Source organism: Dicentrarchus labrax, unplaced genomic scaffold, assembly GCF_905237075.1.
Source record: "Dicentrarchus labrax unplaced genomic scaffold, dlabrax2021, whole genome shotgun sequence".
Classification (NCBI taxonomy): Eukaryota; Metazoa; Chordata; class Actinopteri; family Moronidae; genus Dicentrarchus; species Dicentrarchus labrax.
Genome location: NW_026136719.1, coordinates 33,547,232 through 33,568,143, shown reverse-complemented (window position 1 = coordinate 33,568,143; position 20,912 = coordinate 33,547,232). Strand labels below are relative to the sequence as shown.

At 42.3% G+C, this 20,912-nt stretch overlaps 1 protein-coding gene across 3 annotated transcripts in view; it reads left to right on the top strand.

The window, feature by feature from the left end:
- Nucleotides 1-20,912, top strand: part of adamtsl3 (ADAMTS-like 3) — a 246,885-nt gene that overhangs the window by 202,581 nt on the left and 23,392 nt on the right. For all 3 annotated transcript variants that reach the window (XM_051379968.1, XM_051379967.1, XM_051379969.1), the window contains exons 18-22: nucleotides 965-1,175; nucleotides 1,309-1,488; nucleotides 3,458-3,611; nucleotides 10,397-11,140; nucleotides 18,389-18,587. In XM_051379968.1, coding sequence (XP_051235928.1) covers nucleotides 965-1,175; nucleotides 1,309-1,488; nucleotides 3,458-3,611; nucleotides 10,397-11,140; nucleotides 18,389-18,587 — 1,488 coding nt within the window. The remainder of the gene's footprint in view (nucleotides 1-964; nucleotides 1,176-1,308; nucleotides 1,489-3,457; nucleotides 3,612-10,396; nucleotides 11,141-18,388; nucleotides 18,588-20,912) is intronic.

Here is a 20,912-nt window from a genome sequence, read left to right as displayed (position 1 = left end):
TTGTGCCACCCCAGTCAAAAAAACCTGGACACACCTGGTCTGTAGACCAGAAAAGCGCCATTTAAATGCAAGTACTTGCATCTGTATTTGACAACCTGGGAATGAGAACCGACTGTGAAGAGTGTAGGAGAAACTACGGTGGCCACGGAACCGTATCTACAGCCAGTGTTTGGTTTGTCTGTTCTGGGCTACTGTAGAAACATGGCCATCTTTGTAGTCCTGTCTCTGCCAGCTGGGCAAAGAGGGGGAGCGTGGGTGGAGCTGAGGCCGGCTGATAGAAGCCTGGTTACTGAAAAAAAGTGTTTTTTGTACCAGCCTGCAAACATGGCCTTATGGACACTGACTCACTTCTGGAGCCAACCCCAAATGGCCGAAAGAGGAACTGCAGCTTTAGTTACTTTCATGTTGGCTAAATTTGCAGACATGGAGGTTGCCACAGTGTAATATAGACTTTTTTTTCACCTCTTATATAATATTTAGTTGGAGGAAAGCAAAAACCTCACATGGAAATGCAACATCAGGCTGTGTTACATTATTCAAGCAAAACCAAGTTCTGAGACATGAAACAAGTCATTACAAGCAGTGACAGTGGTGCATCATTAGAGATTCATGTCACTTATAAATTACAGTGGACTGAACAACAATGTTTCATTTTCAGACACATGTTGTCCTGATTCCTCCATCCTCAGTTCTACTCCTTTTATCTCTCCCACACAGTGTGAGTGGGAAGACACAAGACAGAAGGCAGAGAACTGTCACAATTATCTCTTTATTCACAATACAAGGGTATTATAAGTCATCTTAAAATGATACAGTATATTTATATTGTGCCACAAAGGGGTCATTTCATGTTTGCAAAAGTATATAAAAGGTATCAGCACTTCCACAGTCCATCTCCTAGAGAGAGTTTGCGTCCCAACATTAAGCAGTGTTTTGTGATCAGCTCCATTATCTCTCTCTGCAGATGGGAGGTGACGGTATGGACCGGCTGCTCTGCGTCCTGCGGCGTTGGCATACAGACCAGGAGCGTGTTTTGCATGAGTCTGTTGTCCATCGACCAGCAGGACATTCTGACTGTTTCAGAGGACGAGTGCAGGGAATTTAAACCTTCCATCCTGCAACCCTGCAACCAGGTGGACTGTCCTCCTGCCTGGGAGACCGAGCCCTGGCAGCAGGTAGGACTGTGTGTGTGTGTGTGTGTGTGTGTGTGTGTGTGTGTGTGTGCGCGCGCGCGCCCATGTATGTGATTGTGTGTGTAATAAAAACTGATTAAACTCCTCCGTTCCTACCTCTGCTTGCTCCCTCCAGTGCTCGCAGTCCTGTGGTGGGGGTGTCCAGGTGCGGAAAGTCTACTGTAAGCAGCTCCTGTCCACAGGAGCCTATAGGATGCTGGGGGACAAGTCCTGCTGGGGGGCCAAACCTGCCACTAACAGAAGCTGCAGCAACACTGACTGTCTGCCCTACATGGCTGGAGGAGAATGGGGAAAGGTGAGCACCAGCACATTTTCAGTACTACAATATTTGTACAGGAACATTTCTAAGTTGAACTAAGGCCCGATCAAGTCTTCATTAATAACAGCAACGTATTTGTGCAAAATCAGTTCTTTTCAGTGGAATTGCAGTGAAATGTGGATATCCTTGCAGGAGTAAAGTAAATTAGCAAATTTACGACTTTAGGGAACTTGGCCCACAAATTAGCGGCATTAAGCAATAGCAAACATTCTCAACAGTGCTTACGTCTGAGGTAAAGTGATGGTAAATTTTTACCATCCACATTTACTAGTGCAGTGCCCGTAGCAATATGCTATAGAAAAGTGGGAGGTTAAGTAGCTTTTTCATGGATGGCCAAATGAGGTTGTGTTTGAAGGTGTAGCAGCTAGCTACAGACGAACATCCACAGATTCCGATTCCAGTTTGTTGTCCTCGCGTATCTGGATCTCCTCGGACCGGAACAGCCTCGGTCCGGACTCGTTCAGTGTCAGTAATCCACAACAGTCAGTTTAGATGCACAGAACGGGACCGAACAGCCGGCAAAATCCGCTGCAGGTATAAAGCCACTCGCGCCACTGCAGGTATAGATCAGCGTGTTTCTTAAGGTGTGTCGTGGGGGTGGGCTCTGCAGTGATTGGCTCTGGTGTGCACGTGGCTATGGTGTGTTGAACACACCGGCGCGTCCGTCAACTCAGGAGGTGGGGCGTGAGGGTGGGCTCTGCAGTGATTGGCTCTGGTGCGCATGTGGCTATGGTGGCTATCGTTGACAATGCTAGCGGAATTCGTAAATCATTTATGAAATAATTTATTAACGGTATCTTTGTAGTCCAAACAAAGCCGACGTTGCACACCCTTAAACCACACTGCAGCCATGTTGAAACTCTCAGGTCAGTCTGATCCTGATCTGCAGAGATATTTGAGGCACACACACAGAGAGATATCGTGCCTTCGTTCCCAGAGACTGGGAGAGTGTATGTAGGTCACACGTAAATTTGCTGAATTTATTCCTCCCACTAAATGTATTTAGTAGTATTTATTTGAAATGTGTACATTGTTTTACTGATAACTTTAAAACACAAGAGCCTTAACTTTTCCTAAATGCACATATTTTGTCTCATAAAGTGACCGTGAGAGAAAATAATGGACACCTGTTAACCTCAATGCCATTATTTTATTTTATTTTTAAAGTATTTAAAATGTGTATTGTTTTACTGCTGATGAAGTTGTGATTTAAACGGCCCAGCAGTAAAAATAGTCCGAAACTTTCATTTATGCACAGTTTTGCTCTTCTCACTGTGAATTGAGTCCCCATAGTTTGTCATTTTTAAAAAGTGGATCCCCAGAAAAAAACACAGGACTAGAATATTGCAATGCACTTTTCACTGGTCTTCCTAAAAAGTCCATTGAGAGGCTGCAACTGCTAGACTGCTAACAAAAACAAAGAGAGCACTCATTGCCATTGCACTGGCTCCCTTTATTCTCTTGAATTGATTTTAAAGTCCTTCTACTTGTATACAAAGCTATCAACAGCTTCGGACCATCACAGATTCCCTGTTGCTAAATGTTCCTTTACAAACCCTTAGACTTTTTACTGTCCGCTTTCTAGACATCCAAAACTCCACCATAAAGAAAACTGGAGATGCAATGTTTTTTTATATATGCTCCCTAACTCTAGAGCAGTCTACTGAAAGATATGAGGCAGGCTCTGTTGAAATTTAGTGATGGCACTTAAAAACATATCTCTTTAACCTCGCCTTGTTTATAGCACCACTTCTTACAATGTGCGTGCATGATACTGTGTCCCACAGGCTGTTTTTAAATGACCTTTATGCTGGTTTTAAATGCTTCTTAAATTATTTTTTATTTAGTTGAATATGCCTCTTATTATATTGTATGGATGTTGAATTAGGTTTGTTTGTAGTAAACATTCATATTCTATTCTATTCCATTCCATTATGTTCTCTAGTGCTCAGTGTCCTGTGGTGTGGGGATCCAGTGGAGGGAGCCCCTTTGCCGCCAGTTGACGGGCGTGGGCCAGCAGGTGACGTTGGCCAAGGAGCTGTGCTTAGGGCTGCCCTCCCCACTGCTCCTGCGAACCTGTCGCATGATGGCCTGTCCCAGTAAGAACACACTGTCACAAACTGAGCCATACGGCCATGACAAATGGAGGGAGACGCACACAACAAAGCCAAATTAACAAATGATTAATTAAGGAAAATAATTAAACTAAACTAACAGTAGTATGTGAAATCAGTGGGATCAGTGGTGTTAGTGAGTGCATGAGTGGTGAAGTGTATGAGTGCTGTGTTGTATTAAGTTGCAGCAACACAATCAAACCATCAATCCCAAAAACAAAATAGTTGTCTCAGGAAGGAGAGAGAGAGAGAGAGAGTACTGAGCTCCCAGAGGGTTTTTAAAGGAGCATGGCACACAGGCCTCAGGTGTGGCCAATTTACTGACGACCCTCTGCCACGCCCACTTAAAGTACCTGCACAGAAAACAGTGACACGAACAGGAACAGGAAGACAGGGTGGAGTGGGTCGTCACACCCATCTACAAGACGGGGGTCCCACAGGATTTCTGTCAACACAACAAACACAGAAAAACGTAAATAGCACAACTCACATCCTGTAAACTTCCAGTCCCAAAGCCATTCCCCCAGCAACCACTCAACCTGTAGGGAGCAAATTTAAGGGAATGTAGAGGAAGAGGAATAACAAGAGATAAACAATTTTCTAGCCACTACTCCAAAACTGGAGCCCGAGACAGTGCATCCGCAACTACATTATCACAGCCTTTAATGTGTCGAATCTCTAGATCATGAGACTGCAGGAACAGTGACCACCTAATCAGCCTCTGGTTAGGGCATCGCAGGAAGTGCAGAAAGGTGAGTGGGTTGTCGTCTGTGTAGACCACCACTGGTGTCACCCCAGACCCCACACAGACTGCAAAATGCTGAGAGCCCAGATTAAAGCAAGGGCCTCCTACTCAACTACTGACTAGTTTAACTGATACCGGTTGAATTTCTTACTTACTTACTGCCCTGTCCACTCCCTGCTCATCTGCCTGCATCAACACGGCTCCTGCTCCTACATGGCTCGCATCAAGACAAAGGGATGATCAAAATCCAGGGTGCAGCTAGCACTGGTGCTGAACACAAAAGAGACTTTACATTATCAAAAGCTTCCTGGCACTTGGTTGACCACACAAACTGAGCCCTGGCCTTCAGCAAGTCAGTAAGTGGTGCCACTACTGTAGAAAAATGTTTACAGAAACAGCGGTAATACCCCACCATTGCAAGAAATCTCATGAGCTCCTTTTGTCATGGCCGTATGGCCCAGTTTGTGACAAATACTCACATATATTCTAATACCTTTCAATTAAATTAGATTAAATTTTATTTGTATAGCGCCAATTCATAACAGAAGTTATCTCAGGACACTTTTCAAAATAGAGCAGGTCTAGACCGAACTCCTTATAAGATTAATTTACAGAGACCCAACAGTACCACCATGAGCAAGCACTTGGCGACAGCGGCAAGGAAAAACTTCCTTTTAAGAGGCAGAAACCTCGGACAGACCCTTAGGCTCTAGGTGGGTGGCCGTCTGCCTCAACCAGTTGGGGTGAGAGAGAGAGAAAGAAACACAGAGAGAGAGAGAGAGAGAGAGAGAGAGAGAGAGAGAAAACAGAGGTAACAACAGAAGGACAGAGACAAAGGTGCACAGCAACAACAGTAGCAACAACTACACTAATAGTAGTGACTGATGGTGATGAACATGAAGAAGATGCCGATGACAACAACGATGGGGACAATGAGCAGTGATTATAGTAATAATAGTAACTGTAGTTATATATATAACAGTAATAATAATAATAACAATAATATCAGTAATATTCGCAATGGGAGTCAAGCAGGACCATGGCAGGAGGCTCCACCAGGATCCATGAGAACCTACGAGGCAAGAAAGAACAAGAACTCCGGGGAAGAAGTGAAGTTAGTAACATGCATTCATGGGACATGAATGTGTGCAAAAAGAAAGGTAGAGGAGCTCAGTGCATCATGGGAAATCCCCCGATAGTCTAGGTCTAAGCATAACTAAGGGATGGTTCAGGACTCACCTGAGCCAGCCCTAACTATAAGCTTTATCAAAGAGGAATGTCTTAAGCCTACTCTTAAATGTGGAGAGGGTGTCTGCCTCCTGAACCACAACTAGAAGCTGGTTCCACAGGAGAGGAGCTTGGTAACTGAAGGCTCTGGCTCCTGTTCTACTTTTAGAGACTATAGGAACCACCAGTATCCCTAAGAATGCAGTGTTCTAGTGGGGTAATAGGGTACTATGAGCTCTTTAAGATATGAAGGGGCCTGACCATGAAGAGCGTTGTAGGTGAGGAGGAGGATTTTAAATTCTATTCTGAATTTTACAGGGAGCCAGTGTAGAGAAGCTAACACAGGAGAGATGTGATCTATTTTCCTAGTTCCTGTCAGTACTCGTGCTGCAGCGTTTTGAATTAATTGGAGCGTCTTAATGGACTTATTGGGGCAACCTGATAATAAGGAATTGCTGTAATCCAGTCTAGAAGTAACAAATCCATGAATTAGTTTTTCTACATCCGTCTTCGGCAGGATGTGTCTAATTTGTCTAATGTTACGTTAATGAAAAAAGGCAGTCCTGGAGGTCTGCTTTATGTGGGAAATTAAAGGACATATCCTGATCGAAGATACCGCTAAGATTCCTGACAGTGGTGCTGAAGTTTAGCATCAGAAAATTGCAGCTCATCCAGGTTTTATGTCCTTAAGACATGTTTGTAACTTAGGTAACTGATTAATTTCATCGGGCTTGATCGGTAGATATAACTGGGTATCATCTGCATAACAGTGAAAGTTAATATAGTGATTCCTAATAATACATATACAAAGTGAATAGAATTGGTCCAAGCACAGAACCTTGGGGAACTCCATGACTAACTTTAGTGTTTATGGAGGGTTCATCGTTAACGTGTACAAACTGAGAACAATCTGATAAATATGACTTAAACCAGCTTAGTGCGGTTCCTTTAATGCCAATTTGATGCTCAAGTCTCTGTAAAAGAATATTATGGTCGATGGTGTCAAATGCGGCACTAAGATCTAATAATACAAGAACAGAGACCATTGTCCATTGTCAGAAGCAATTAAAAAGTTGTTATTAACTTTAACCAGTGCTGAGCAGAGGGAGAGGGAGAAGCCATAGCTAACTGCTAATGATAATTTAGGTAGCGTGTGAAAATCTTTGTAATTTTTTTTGCGAAAAGTCGCTAAAAGGATGAAGTAGCTCTGAGTGTGAGTCTTAACACTGTACACAGGAGCAGTCAGTAACCGGAAATGACACATTGCGCTTACCTTTATGTACTGTATGTTCATATAAAAAAAGAAAAGAAATGTCGAACTAAACAAATAATGTGTATTTTTAAATGGTCCTCCATTTATTAGCTAATGTTAGCTTGAGTTACCAATTTCTAGCGACACAAAAACATTACAGGTCCTGAGGTTGCATTGTTGATAATGCTAAAGAGCTAGCAGTTGTTCATTAGATGAAAAGTTGTAAAAACATGCATGTTGTCTCAAAAATTGGTTACGGTTCTGACTGAGGCTTGCTCAACTGTTAATGGAGCACAGAGGAAAGAGGCACGGGACTTAGGAAGGGTTGATTACACTAAAACATGTTCTTAAGTATGCTTATCAAGTTCCTAGTCAGGCCAGATTTTGTATGGCACCCTTTCGTTCAGGCCCGGTGGATTCTTGCAAATGCCATCAGGAACACCAGGAGGAACCAGAGGAACCTGATTTTTTCATAGATTTTCTGTCTCATGTAATACTGTCAGGATATAGTGAAAGTTTCAGCGAATATGACAAAAGGTTATTTTTATAAAAGTTACCTACTGCAGCTTTAATATATGGTACCAAATGAGTGTCTGTTTTTGATAGTACCAAAGCATATAATTTTTAATACGTCCCAGATGAAACTAAAGCTAAAGGCTTGTTCTTCTTTCTGAACTTATTTTATTTATTAATAACAAGAACTGTAGCTTGTGACAGGCCAGATTACAGCCTTATTAAACATTCGATTGAGTACAATGTTGGTATGTGTATATGGCTGTAAAATGATAACCCATGGGGCTGTGAGCAATATATACCCATCCCAGCCCTCTGCAGGACCTTACTTTATCAAGCTATCAACAGACCCTGTTCTCTCTTTGAACATGCATATTTGCAGAAGAAAAAAACATTCTTTTTGAAAACCCAGTCAGGCTTACTGCCTTGTACACAGGCAGCTAGGAAGTGTGTGTATATTCTCAACATGTGGGAAGAACATATGAAAATCAAGTTCAGCAGTTGTTCATTGACTGTTGACGAGTTCACATGAAGGCTATGGCCAAGCTACAGGAGGGGAAAGCTCTACTCCTGTTTGCACATTCATATTCACTGTGTGCAGTTCCAATATTCGGAGAGCTACCATTTAATCGGATGTAAGCCCCTCTCAGCTGGGACACAGACTGTAAAACTCATGCCTTGCAAATGTCACGGCGACTCCTGAGTCCGAGTCCAAATATGTTTCATAAAATGTTCTCTCCAGCTGCTGTTCTCTGCTCTCTCCATACATATTACTGGTTAATTAGGATTAAGGTCAAGGCTGTGTCATTGGGAGAGTTAAGCTGCTTCATTGAAAGTGCTTGTATGTACGATGGTCTAGTATCTTAAGAGACCCCTTTCCCCACATACATTTCTGCTGTTGGATCAAGGGGGAACGGAGGCTGTGTCCAACAATTTGTGTAACTTTCAAAAACCAAAAATCTGATATTCAAACAAGCTTCACGCCGTGATTGGCCAGCTGGGCATAGGTGATAAAGGGGCCAGGGTTTGAACCAATGACAGTATATATAATGGACAGAACTGCCGAGTCTGTGAAGTAAAACCAATGTGGTCTGTCTTAAATCTGCATTCTCGATAATAGCCAGCATCGGGCAGCGACAAAGGCTGCAGTCAACTCCTCACTTGATTCATTAGCTCAGTAAATAGTTTCCTAATGGGTTTATGGTCTCCATCTCTAGTTTCAGTCTGCATGATGCTCATTTAGTAAATTAGGAGGCTACCTTGTTATTGACAGGCAATTCTCAGTGAGTCCGTCCAGCTCAATGCACCAAACTCAGATCAAACTGTGGCACCATCTGAATATATCTCCTTGAGAGTCTATTACAAATGTAATCATAAAGGTTGGGTCTGGCCTTTTATCTGTAATACAAGTACCGATTCATGAATTCATCAATCAGTGCCGAATTTCGGTACCTGAGAGCGCATCTGGGTGAGAGAGTAAGTGAGCATGAAGAGAGAGAGACTAACATTATCAGGGCTCCAGAGTTTTTAAGAGTGCGACTAATAATTGTTCTAGGTCGCACTGGTGCACCTGACGCTGCCCAGGTGAAAACATAACACAATTTATTTCGCAAGCACATCCTCTCTCTGTGTTCTCCTGTGACCGAACTCACACACTCATGGTAGGATCATATCGGTACAACAAAGGACGTAACACAATGCACTGCGTGTACTGTCAGGAGTGCGGTCAGAATATGGCTGGAAATAGTGCATTCGTGAGCGGGTCAACAACGTTTCGTATCAAACTTTTATTTAGAAATGTTTTATTTTGCTTAGTGTTTTAGTTTGAAATGTTGTTTCAATTTCAGCTCAGTGAAGCACTTTAAACACTTTATTTTTCTTTTTATATATAATTGTGATTCAAATAAAGACAAGCATTTCTCTACACCTTATTCTTGTTTAAAAATCATTCACATTATATGAAAGTTATGGAGAGTGATAAAAAGGTGACCTTATGACGTTAAAGGCGACGCAATGAAAAATTTGGGTGCACCTACATTTTGTGCTGGTGCACCAGTGCAACCAATGCAAAAGATTAGTCTGGAGCCCTGATTATGTTCTCCCTGCAGCTTCTTCAAGTCACAGTGAGACAGGGCACGCAGGCTTTGTAATGCCAAATGCAAAGCAGGACATAGTAACACATCTAAGCAGAGTGCGCGCCACGTTGGCTGCTAAAGTTAAGGTCCAGGCTGCTTTCAGCGGCGTCCAGCAGCGCAACTCGCCGCCTCTGAAAACTCTCAAAAAACATTTAAACTGACAATTGTTTATCAAAAATGAAGACAGATTGAGCAACTGCATAGCTAATTTCTTGCTTCATTTGTTTTCACGTTTTGGTGAACTATTTTTTATAATATAAGAGAAAGTTTCCAAACATGCCACCGGTTTAAAATCCCAGAGCAGAAAGCGTTTATCCAATCAGGTGTAGCCAGGAAGTGTTGGGGTGGTTGTAGAGGGTGTAGGCTTTTGTTGGCCTATACGACTACAAGTGTCCACTGGTGTGACCCATCATGTCCAAAATCTTGCCTGTGGACAGGTTCCGTAACGTTAGCATGCCTGTTGTTGTTGTTAGAGATAACTGGGTGTTTTTCACTGTCTTGGTTGATTGACAGTTAACTTAGCATTTTTACTAGTGTTAGCCAAATGACTTTGAACTCACACAGAAACAAATTTATAACTGATAACATCACAAGAAGAAACAATAGTCAGTATCTCTCCCTCTCCTTTTGCAGTGTGTGCAGGCAAGAGTAAGTAAGAGAAGTAAGTTGCCATGGTTACGGGGATGCTTTGTGTCCCTGTCATTTTGAAACTATAGAGTAAATGAACAAATTTTAGTATTAGAAGGTAACCTACATTTTCAACAAAGCGTGATCACTCATGTTTTTATGCTGACATAATTTTGTCTTTTTTTTGTCTGTCTGTTTACTTTTGTGGACTTTCTTCTGTCACTGTTGTCTGCTGAAAACACCCACTCACATTACTCATTAACTATAACAGAAACCAAGAAAGAGATGAGACCCAAAGCCACCAAGAAGGTTCCGGTGAAGTACCAAGTCAAGCAGGCAGTAAGACATCCAGCAAAGGCCAGAGGCTATAACCCCGGGGTTAAACAGTGTCCGTTACTCATGGGTGAGCACCATATCTACATTCAGACCCGCAAGGAAAAACGCCTGCGCCTGACCATCGGCGGTCACGCCTACCTATTACCCAACACCTCACTGGTTATCAAATGCCCTGTCAGAAGGTTCCCTAGAGAGTACATCCGTTGGCGGAAAGACGGCCGCCTCCTGCTCAATTCCAAACGCCTGGTTGTAAGCAAATCTGGCTCTCTGAAGATCAACTCTGTGGGGGCAGAGGACATCGGGGTGTATAAGTGTGTTGCTGGACCTGCCTCAGACATCTTCACTCTCCAGCTAATAGGTAGAGACAGCAGGCCAACTGGCAGACCATCTACTGCCAGTCCTAGTCCCGACTCGCAATGGATGATGCCCAGCTGTCATAGCCACTACCCAAGCTCAGAGTTGTTCTGGTCTCAAATTCGTGTGTCTCTGCTGCCCCCCGGTGTCCACGAGACTTCTCTGCAGCCACTGGTGGAGGAGAGGCTGAGTAATATTACGCTGCAGGCCGACAGAGAGGAAATCAAGCAGGAGCAGGCCTCAGAGCTCATCTCCTCACTGCTGACCCACATGCCTTCTGCCCAGCTCTGGACCAGGACTACAGAGGGAGGAGGACAAGTGAAAGGTAAATATAGCCCCAGCTGCCTATGCTGCAAAGTGTGTTGCTTTGAGATGTTCTTCTTCTTCTCTGTAAGACAAACTATTTCTTCCAACACCTTATCTGTCATTCTTCATCTAATTAATGTTTACAGTGATTGCATAGTTTGATATGTGCTGATATGTGCTTGTAAGACGAGCTTTGATATGTATATAATAAGATTTATATATAGTAAAAGAAAGAAATGAGGACAGAAAACAGAAGTAGATAGATACAATCAAGGAAGCATCTTGCCATGGGGTTCAAGGTGAAATGAGAAACTTATTTAGTTGAGTCTTAAAGGCTGGCAAACATAGAAAATGATTTTAATGTTATATTTAATGAATACCATAACTGTGGACCTCTAAATCTGATAAAGAATTGATTTCTTGTTGTATGACAGTAGGGTAAATGCAAATCATTCTTTCGTCTAGTGGAATAGGAGTTATGTCAGAAGATAAAATAAAATTATGAAATGTATGTATGTATGTGGAGATGTTGCCTGACAGCAATGAGTATTTTCTAAACAGAAGTGCAGACAAGTCTTGTCTCTTAAAATAGAAAATAATTCTCAAAAACTTCCTTTGAATTACAAATAATTTGGTAAGATGTGATGGATATGTAGCAGCCCAAACAATACTGCAGTAGTTGATGGAAGGAAAAAATTCAACTATAATACAGAGTTAGATGAGAAGAAGGATAGATCAAAGAACAAACTTTTCTCAACATACCATCTTAAGATAAGATAAGATAAGATATTCCTTTATTTATCCCCCTTAGGAGAAAGTCAGGTTGACACAGCAGCAATAGGGCAAAATAGTGCAAAAACAGAGAAAGAATTTCACAATAAAAATATTACTAATATTATTAATATTAATAATTAGGAGATATAAAACTATAAATGAAAGTATATACACTATGCATTGTTCAAGTAGGATATGGAGTGCAAAATATAAGCAGAAAATTAAACTTGACTAAAACTAAAAAACTAAAACTACTAAAGTGGAAATTAAATATAAATAGTGCAAAAGGCTTGTGCATTGTAGGTAGGAGTTTTAAACCAGTCTTTGTCAGCGGGGGTTGGAGGTACTGGGTGCTGTGGCGTTGTGGAGTCTGATGGCTGATGGTGCAAACGAGCCTCCAAACCGCTTTAAGGCTCGGGGCTGGGTCAGACTGTAGCTGAAAGTGCTCCTGAGCTGCCTGAGCTCAGTGTAGAGAGGATGAGAGGGGTTGTTCATGATGGCTTTCAGCTTCCCTCTCATCCTCTTTTCAGTCACAGCCTCCACACTGCCCAGCTCCATCCCCACCACTGAGCTGGCCTTCCTCACCAGCTTGCTAAGCTTGTTGGCACCCCCAGTGCTGATGCCTCCCCCCCAACAGACTACTGCAAAGAAGAGGACACTGGCCACTACGGAGTGGTAGAACATCTTTAGTAGCACACGTTGAATGACCTGAGCCTCCTCAGAAAAAACAGCCTGCTCTGTCCTTTCCTGTAGAGGGCCTCAGTGTGATCCGTCAAGTCCAGTTTATTGTTGAGTGTCACCCCCAGGAACTTGTAGGTCCACCATCTCTACCTTCTCCCCCCTAATCTCAACAGGGGAGGGGGTCCTCTTGCTCGGCCGGAAGTCCACCACCAGCTCTTTGGTTTTTCCTGTGTTGAGCTGTAGGTGGTTCCTGTCGCACCATCCATTGAAGTTCTCAAGAACCGACAATGGAGGAGTCATCAGAGAACTTCTGTAGGCTCTCTCCAGAGTTGAAGCAGAAGTCAGAGGTGTGGAGGGTGAACAGGAACGGTGACAGTGCAGTTCCTTGGGGTGTACCAGTGCTGCTCATTACCACATCTGACAAGCAGCTGTGCAGTCTGACATACTGTGGTCTGTCAGTGAGGTAGTCTGTGATCCAGGCCACGAGGTCTTGATCCACCTGCATCACAGAGAGCTTTTCTGCCAGCCGGAGAGGCTGGATGGTGTACAAGGCACTGGAAAAGTCGAAGAACATGATTCTCAGTGTGGTCTGTGACTTCTGCAGGTGGGTGTAAGCTCTGTGGAGCAGGTAGATGATGGCATCATCCACGTCGATGTCGGCCTGCAGAGGGTCAAGTAGGGGTGGGCGATATGGGCATAAAATAATATCTCATTATTTTTTGGGATTTTGGCGATAACGATAATCAGTCGATATCCTTTCAAATGTGATTGGAATTGTCTGAGTTTGGGCTTGTGTCCACCACACGCGTTTTTAGCGCTGAGAGCGCTCAAAAACTCATTTTCCGAGCGCCCAGCGGTGTAAAAAGTTGAACAGATTTCAACTTGAAGCGCTCTGAGCGCTTTGCTAAAAAAGTATTTTCGAAACTAAACCATTTCCATGCCAGAGAGGTAGACCCACATCTCGGTACTAAATCATCTGAAGTACCGGTAGCTTCAGGGACTGGAGGTGCTTGCATTTTCTCTCTACCATCATAACACGCTGCTAAACTGTTGCAAGGAGGATGCTAGCGAGAGGTCATGTGATCACGCCATGTGATCACGTAGGCCCACTAGTCCTATGACTGAATCCTGCCATGCTATAGAGAGCGTTGCTGCACCCTGTATTAAGTGGATGTGAGGAGTTTCCACGTGCGATTCAATATTTTTGGCGAAGTAATTTAAATACTCGATAATGGAAATTTGCACATCGTCAAAACAACAATGACGATATTTTCGCAAACGATATATATCGCCCACCTCTCGGGTCAAGGCAGTCGCGTACCTGGTGTCTGAGTTGCTGCAGAACTCTCTCAAAGGTCTTCATAACATGTGACATTAAGGCTACAGGCCTGAAGTCTTTGGGATCGCTGGGTCTTCCTTTTTTTGGAACAGGAACTAAGCAGGAAGTCTTCCAGATCTTTGGCACCTTCTTCAACCTCAGGGAGAGGTCAAACAGATGCTGGAACATTCCTGCCAGTTGCTCTGCGCACACCTTAAGGACTCTCGGGTTGACGTCATCGGGACCTCTGGCCTTGTTTATCCGGGTTCTGGTGAGCTGCCGTCTCACCTGGCATCTTGTGATGACCGGGTTGGTTGTGGCAGTGATTGGGGGGTGACAGTCCCCAGCTGTGAGGTGATTGGTAGAGGGGGGAGGAGGGTAGGGGTGCAAGAGGGTGGGAGAGTGGGTGTAGTGGAGAGAGGTAGGTGGGGAGAGGAGGTGGAGGTTTGTGGGGTGGAAAAATGGAGAGGATAGAGGGAGTGGGAAAGGGAAAGGGGAGGGAGAGGAGGGTGGTTTAGGGCAGATGAGGGGGGTGGTGTTACTGTCATCATGGGGAATACGGGCTGTGGAGGAGGAGGGTGGTGTAGCCAGGGTCTGAACCTTCTGACTAGGGATGCAGCGATCCACATTTTTTCACTTCCGATCCCGATACCTTAATTTGGATATCTGCCGATACCGATACTATTCCGATACCAGAGCTCTGTTTGCTTTAATATTATTATTATCATTATTGTTTATTTTTTGTATGAGGCTGAAATAAACTCCTCTCAACAGGCAAGTATGATATGTACGTATGTATGCATGTATGTCCCAAAAGGCAACTTGAGGTAAGTATAAGGTCAGAAAAGGAAGTCAGAAAAACAGGAAATCCTGTTAACAGGAAGAATCCCATTCTGAAAACAAATATCCCAAAATGTCAAATATTTGAAATATAAGAAAAGTGCAATAAGTGTAAACAACTTACACACACACACACACACAAACACACACACTCTAATCCCTTTAGCTTTCACGTTGTCTGCCTGGAGTTTACCTTGTTTTTGGAATGACTCCAGAAGTGATTCCTGACAGCTCCTTTTGTCTTTCTGCCCCTGCTCTTCTTCTTCTTCATATGGATTTCCGGCAGTTTAGACGCTTCTAGGTGTATTACTGCCCTCCTCAGGAAGTCACTCTAAGGATAATGTTACTGCTCCTGGCCGGCAGGAATCACTTGTGGAGTCATTTCAGCACACAACGTTAAAGCGCAGACATGGCTCATGGATATCGGATGTCTCCACAGGTTGAATCGGGAAAATCCGATACGTGAATTACGCTGGTATCGGTCCCGATACCGATACTGGATCGGATCGGCCCCATCCCTACTACTGACCTTTTCATGCCAGTAATGCTCCTCATCCCCCCCCCACACACACACACACCTCTCTTGTGCTGGTCTGGTGCAGCTGCCCCTCTATCTTGTTCTTGTAACAGTCTTTGGCCCTGCTCAACTCCCTCCTCAGCTCCCTCTGAATGTCTTTCTTGGCATCCTTATCTTCTGCCATGAAAGCTGCCTTCTTTCTGTTCAACAGGGCTTTGATGTCTCTGTTGATCCATGGCTTGTTGTTGGGGAAACAGCGAATCCTCTTGGTGGGGATAACGCTGTCCTCACAGAACCTGATGTAGTCTGTGACACACTGGGTGAGACCCTCGATGTCGTCTCCGTGGTCTTCCTAGAACACTTCCCAGTCGGTTGTCCTGTAACACTCCATCAAGGCCTCCTCTGCCTCCACCGACCACTGCTGCACAGTCCTGGTGGTGATGGACTGTTTCCTTCTAACAGCAGGCCTGTATGTAGGATTGAGATGTATCAGGCAGTGGTCAGATTTCTCCTTTTCATTGGCATACAGCAGATCCAAGGTCATTTCCCCTTTAGTGTTACAGGTGATGTACTGGGTAAAGTTTGTCAGGGTCTTTGAGATTTTGGTGTGGTTAAAATCTCCGTTTATTATGATGAATGCGCTGAGATGACGTGTATGCAGGTCTGCAATGGCGGAGTGGATGTCGTCACAGGCATACGCCGTTACTGCCCCGGGAGGAATGTAAACAATGACGACAATAGTAGCCGAAAACTCACGGGACAGATAGTATAGCCTTAACCCTATGTCCAGCAGTTCAATGTCAGGCATGCATATTTCTGCCTTCTTGACAACATGTCCAGGGTTACACCATTTAGAGTTCACAAAGACAGCAAGCCCTCCTCCCGACTTTTTACCACTCTGTTTCTTCCTGTCAGCCTGAACTAGTGAAAAGCCGGCTAGTTCCACTGAACAGTCTGGTGTAATGTCATTCAGCCATGTCTCCGTCAGACATAATATGCTGCACTCCCGATCAGTGTTGGGCAAGTTACTTTTAAAAAGTAATGAGTTACAGTTACTAGTTACTTCTTCCAAAAAGTAACTAAATTAGTTACTCAGTTACAAATTATAAAAGTAACTAGTTACTTAAGAAAGTAACTATTGCGTTACTTTCAAGTAAATTTTTAAATGCTCAAATGTGACCCAACCTCCACCCCTCTTTAACGGAACTTAAAATACATGTGCATGTTCAATTATTTATGATAAATCTGAATATTATAATGAGATTGACACTCAATACAATCCATTATTAACAGAAACAATGCACACAAATCTAAACTATTTTAATGTTGCTGTGGGACAAAGTGAGACTAGCCTCCAATCAAATGCCATGTATGTAGATATTATGTTTATATAGTGGATCCATACTAATAACACAATAGATGTTTTTGGAAATAAATTATGCTTGTTAAGCACTATACCAAAAACAAATAACAAATATATACACTCTTTGTAGTGCAAATAAAACAAAAAAAAACAATTGTAGATATACTGTACTACTCTAAAAAGTAGAACAGTGTAACAATATGAGGTGCTTTCAATCTAACTGAAAAGTACAATGTATAGCAAAACTAAGGAATCCAAATATAAACAGTTAGTACATAAGAAATAAAAAAATACAGCTCCATAAAAATAAATCTCTTTCTCTGGCCATTGACAATCTCACTTCAAGAGGCTGCAGCCAGCCAACAAATAAATCTAAATTAAATTATTTAAGCAATGTACCAAAAATGTATTCAAACAATATATACACTCTTTTTAGTGCAAATGTAATAAGATGCAACACAACTCGCCATACCTGTCTCTCGTTGACTGACTCGCTTGTGTTGTTCGTTGTGTGTCGGACTATGTGTGCTTTCGAACACCCGCCCAACTCTACCTTTGATTGGCTTACCATGAAATTTTACTCAACCTCAGCCAATCGTCAGCATTTATGTGCTTGTCTCGTGCACTGCCCACTAACCAAGGAAGAACAGTAACAAAAAGCCTCTCGGCTCAGAGATCTAGTTGGTCTGATTTAAAAAAAACAGCTTCAATTATAGTAACGCGCCGCATTTTTTGGCAGTAACGGTAACGGCGTTATTAAGATGGGAAGAGTAATCAATTAGATTACTTGTTACTGAAAAAAGTAACGCCATTAGGAACGCCATTATTTATAACGCCATTATTTCCATCACTGCTCACGAGAGCTCGTCCATCTTGTTGTTCAGTGAGCGTACGTTCCCCATGACAACCGAGCGAAGACATGGCTTGTATCTCCACCGCCCATCTGTCTTGTTGGTCCTCACCAAGTTCAACTACGACAAAAAAAGTAAAAAATGAACTACCAACACTGGCGGTCTATTTACAACAATAAACAGTGCTATTTAAGAAGGAATAAAGAAGTAGTAAGATTTAAGGTGAAAAAATAAGAGGCGGAGCGGGAGCTGTTGCGTCAAGCTGCCACTCTCTGCGGCGCTCTAGAACTAAAATTAATGGGCCTCTTGCACATATGCTCAATATGTTTTTGCCAATTCAATCTTTCATCCCAACTCAATGAAATTGGTTGAGAAATATAAACAATTTTACATTAGAGTTTACATTATTACATTACATACAAAAGACTCCACTCAGCATCCAGCCATCATTCCTAGGTCTAGGAAGCACATTCCAGAATATATTAGACTTTCTAGGTCCTACATAATCAAGAAATGGAGATCATGAATATAAACATTAACCAATTATACCTCTAGACCAGTAGGTCAGATATTCCATGGGTAAAAGGTCAAATATTAGCTTATGCCAATCTGTAAGGGTTGGTGGCCTATTTGAAATCCATTTTGCCAATTTGCTTTTACATGCAACATTAAAAAATTCAGCAGCTTTAATGTGCAAGTGCCCTTGATTTGTGGGTGTGGTATCCCTAACAGAAGGCATACTGGATCCAAGTCTGATTCTTTATTGAAAACCAGATTTTGAGAGTTTTGAAACTACTTTCACTCAAATAGGATAACTTTTACATCTGTGCATGATATTGGCAGATCTGTATATTGGTGTTGGTCTCATTTCTCGGAGTAACACATATGTTCCTTATGTGGTGTTTGTGTCTGCTTTGTCAAAGTTGCAAACAGACCAGTGATCATCAGACAGCAGCAGACCCCCCAGCTGATTTTTCAGAAAAACATCAACATTAGCGTCGGACAGAGCGCCCTCGTCACCAACACCACCCAATCGCTGACTGTGCTCTGTTCTGCAAATGGCTTCCCGCCTCCCATAATATTCTGGAACAAAGACGGAGTTTTTCTACAGCAAAGTTTCAGGTAACGTACCACAGCTAGTGCTGACACACCAATAAAAGAAGTGATCAGATATCTTGAAAACTTTATTGATCATTCTATCATATGCCAAATATTATAGCCTTAGTCCAAATCAAAAGAGTGGAAATGGGTGAAATGTTTTATTTTTATAAACCACCGTTGGTAGATTTATGTGGAATACCTAAGTTGTAGCATCCAAAGAAATTTTGCTCCAGCATGTAAAAGAGGATACACAAGATCAAATCTTTCACTCACATTTCTTTGAGCACTACTCTTAGTTAAAGGTTGTATATACAGAATTCACTTGCCACTGGATGTCGCACTACCTGAACCTCAGACCAAAACAATGGGACAGAAATAAAATAAAACTCACCAAAATCAACCGTAATCCATTTTTCCAACAATCATCAATGCTGGTTTGGTCAATTCACTGAATTGGACATGAAAATATTTTTTAAAAGGGCTGCAGTAGCCGCACCTAAGATAACATTTATCCTTGGGCATGCACCGTCAAAGTCTGTCCACTAAGAGTTATACAGAAAAACTGTAATTTTACCTTGCATATCATTGTAACATCCAAACTTCAGACAGAAACAAAATAAAATGCACCGGCTGTCTCCACTGTTCCAAAAATCACCAACTCTGGTTTGGTTGAAATAAATGCTTAATTCACTGATGTAGATGATAAAAACAGCAGTTTCAGTGGCTCTACTCAGCTGCATACAGAGCACACGGCTATGGAAACAAACCACAGAGAGGCTGTGATAGCAACACAGGTAGAGGGAGTGAGACACCATGACCCCACTATATCTATACATAGAGAATAGTTGTTTGCTGCTTAATTCATGTTTATATATATATCAACTCATATGTTTTTCAGTTATTCTCAGTATGTATATATTTAACAGTCCTGAATTCCAGGTCCATGGTCATATGGCTACAGGCAGCACATTTCTACTGCAGCTGCACAATAGTTTATTTCTCCTGTTTCTGTCTGTTCACCACTATTTATGAAATACGAGCTCTACAGTAGTTGTAGTCTCAATTAATTGGTACTGTGCCAAAATCCAAAGAATCTGGAGATTCTTTTAGCTCTTGCAGCATTTGGGTCACATCTAGAGCATACCTGGAGATTTTTTTTATATGCTTTATACCAGGTTAAATACTGAGCCAGCATTTGCCTCATTTAGTATACGCCGTCCATGTTGCATACACATTAAAACAAAATATCCAAATATGCCCTTAAGCTATACATTGATATATGTAGACTAAATCTCATTCTTTGTCTCTGAAGCATATATTGTGGACTATGGTGTACAGATATAACCCCAGGTGATGTTTTTACTTTGATATTCAACTGAAACGAATCATTTACAGAGCAAAAGTATAAATAGTTGGTAATGATATGCACCGTCTCTGGGGTAATCAAGGCTGCTCAATTAATCGAAATTTGATCATAATTCCGATTTTGGGGCCAAACGATCTCAAAACTAATACAATCGGGGGGAAATTATTTTTTTTTAATTTTCTGTTGTGTCCCAATTCAGGGATGCAGCCCCTGAATTGGGACACAGCCACAGTGTGCGTATTTCGCGCATGTGTATTTTCGTCCCTCCCCTACAGCATGCACTGCACATGAGTCAGTCACGTTGTTTTCGTTGGAACAGGTAACGCAGCCAGCTACACTTGTCTGAATGGAACATGACAGAAGGAGGATTACAGCGCAGTAATGTTTCTGAAGTTAATGCAGCATGTTTCTGAAGTTTAAAAAAATAATCGTTTGAATAATCGTGATTTCAATTTTGACGCAAATAATTGTGATTATGATTTTTTCCATAATCGAGCAGCCCTAGAATGGGTAGGGGTAATATGACGCCCAGGTACATCATGTGTTTAGACCAAGTGATTCAAACTGAAAGCACCCATCAATTCTCCTGTGTACCCTAAAGTAGTCATATTTGCTGAAACTTTTACTATATCCAGTACAACATGAGACAGATAATCTTTGAAAAAAAATTTGGTTCTTCTGGCTCCTCCTAGTGCTTCTAATGGTATTTACAATAATCCACCGGGCCTGAATAAATTTAATAGCGCCAATTCATAACAGAAGTTATCTCAGGACAATTTTCAAATAGAGCAGCTCTAGACCGAACTCCTTATAACATTATTTACAGAGACCCAATAGTACCACCATGAGCAAGACCTTGGCGACAAGGGCAAGGAAAAATTTCCATTTAATAGGCAGAAACCTAGAGAGAGAGAGAGAGAGAGAGAGAGAGAGAGAGAAAGGTACACAACAACAACTCAACTAATAGAAATGACTGATGA